The sequence below is a fragment of the Limulus polyphemus genome, unplaced genomic scaffold, assembly GCF_000517525.1.
Source record: "Limulus polyphemus unplaced genomic scaffold, Limulus_polyphemus-2.1.2 Scaffold5386, whole genome shotgun sequence".
NCBI classification, from domain to species: Eukaryota; Metazoa; Arthropoda; class Merostomata; order Xiphosura; family Limulidae; genus Limulus; species Limulus polyphemus.
This window is the reverse complement of record NW_013670996.1, coordinates 51,266-52,695: the sequence shown is the minus strand read 5'-3', so window position 1 is coordinate 52,695 and position 1,430 is coordinate 51,266. Positions and strand designations below refer to the sequence as shown.

Here is a 1,430-nt window from a genome sequence, read left to right as displayed (position 1 = left end):
GATGAGTCAGCTGCTACCCATCTTGTGGTGTTAGATGTCTGATAAAGATGAGTCAGCTGCTACCCATCTTGTGGTGTTAGATGTCTGATAAAGATGAGTCAGCTGCTACCCATCTTGTGGTGTTAGATGTCTGATAAAGATGAGTCAGCTGCTACCCATCTTGTGGAGTTAGATGTCTGATAAAGATGAGTCAGCTGTTACCCATCTTGTGGTGTTAGATGTCTGATAAAGATGAGTCAGCTGCTACCCATAGTGTGGTGTTAGATGTCTGATAAAGATGAGTCAGCTGCTACCCATCTTGTGGTGTTAGATGTCTGATAAAGATGAGTCAGCTGCTACACATCTTGTGGTGTTAGATGTCTGATAAAGATGAGTCAGCTGCTACCCATCTTGTGGTGTTAGATGTCTGATAAAGACGAGTCAGCTGCTACCCATCTTGTGGTGTTAGATGTCTGATAAAGATGAGTCAACTGCTACCCATCTTGTGGTGTTAGATGTCTGATAGAGATGAGTCAGCTACTACTCATCTTGTGGTGTTAGATATCTCATAAAGATGAGTCAGCTCCAACCCATCTTGTGGTATTATATGTCTGATAAAGATGAGCAGTTTGGAGGTACTGAATTAATGGAAAACTTGTGCAGTGTTAAAGAATATGCTGAAAGAGAAAAAAAAAATTATATTGTAAACCAACAAAAATTTCAGTGTCTCAAGAAATAAACTTTATTAAGCAAAAGTTGATTTGTTTTTTAATTACAGACATAATTCCAAGAAAGATTAAAATTGCTGAATATTTAGAGATTTTGAAAAAAGTTGAAAAGGAAGAAGAAGAGAGAGAAGAAATTGATATTTAAATACCAATTTACAAATTATAAATATTTTTCTAGTGTTTTTTTAGTTTCATTTTATTTTTACACAAAATGATGTAATACTATTGTATCACTATATATAACTAATAAAAATTTCCCCTCTTGTATTTATTACCTTAATTATTCCACACAACATATTGCAGCCTAAATATTTTTATATCAGAACATTGTTTTCTCACAGTTGTTGTTGAATTTATTACCACTGAAAAATAAATTTTATTTTAAAATATTTCAAACATGAAAACTGTTTGCTTAGCATGAAATAAAGTTGAAATTGATTGTTAGGATATAAAAAAAAATATATTTCTAGTAAATCAAAAATTATTTATTTAAAATTATTTTACAGTTGGAAACAGTTGTAGTTGATGATGTGGTTTTTAAAATGTGAGAGACTAATGGTTGTCAGTTGTGGCTGATGATGTGGTTTTTAAAATGTGAGAGACTAATGGTTGTCAGTTGTGGCTGATGATACGTTTTTAAAATGTGAGAGACTAATGGTTGTCAGTTGTGGCTGATGATGTGGTTTTTAAAATGTGAGAGACTAATGGTTGTCAGTTGTGGTT

At 32.9% G+C, this 1,430-nt stretch overlaps 1 protein-coding gene across 1 annotated transcript in view; it reads left to right on the top strand.

Moving 5' to 3' along the window:
• Positions 1–974, top strand: part of LOC106472503 (chromatin accessibility complex protein 1-like) — an 8,629-nt gene extending 7,655 nt beyond the window's left edge. Inside the window, exon 3 of the mRNA XM_013933158.2 lies at positions 758–974. Coding sequence (XP_013788612.1) covers positions 758–852 — 95 coding nt within the window. The 3' untranslated portion in view covers positions 853–974. The remainder of the gene's footprint in view (positions 1–757) is intronic.
• Positions 975–1,430: the final 456 nt, after the last annotated feature.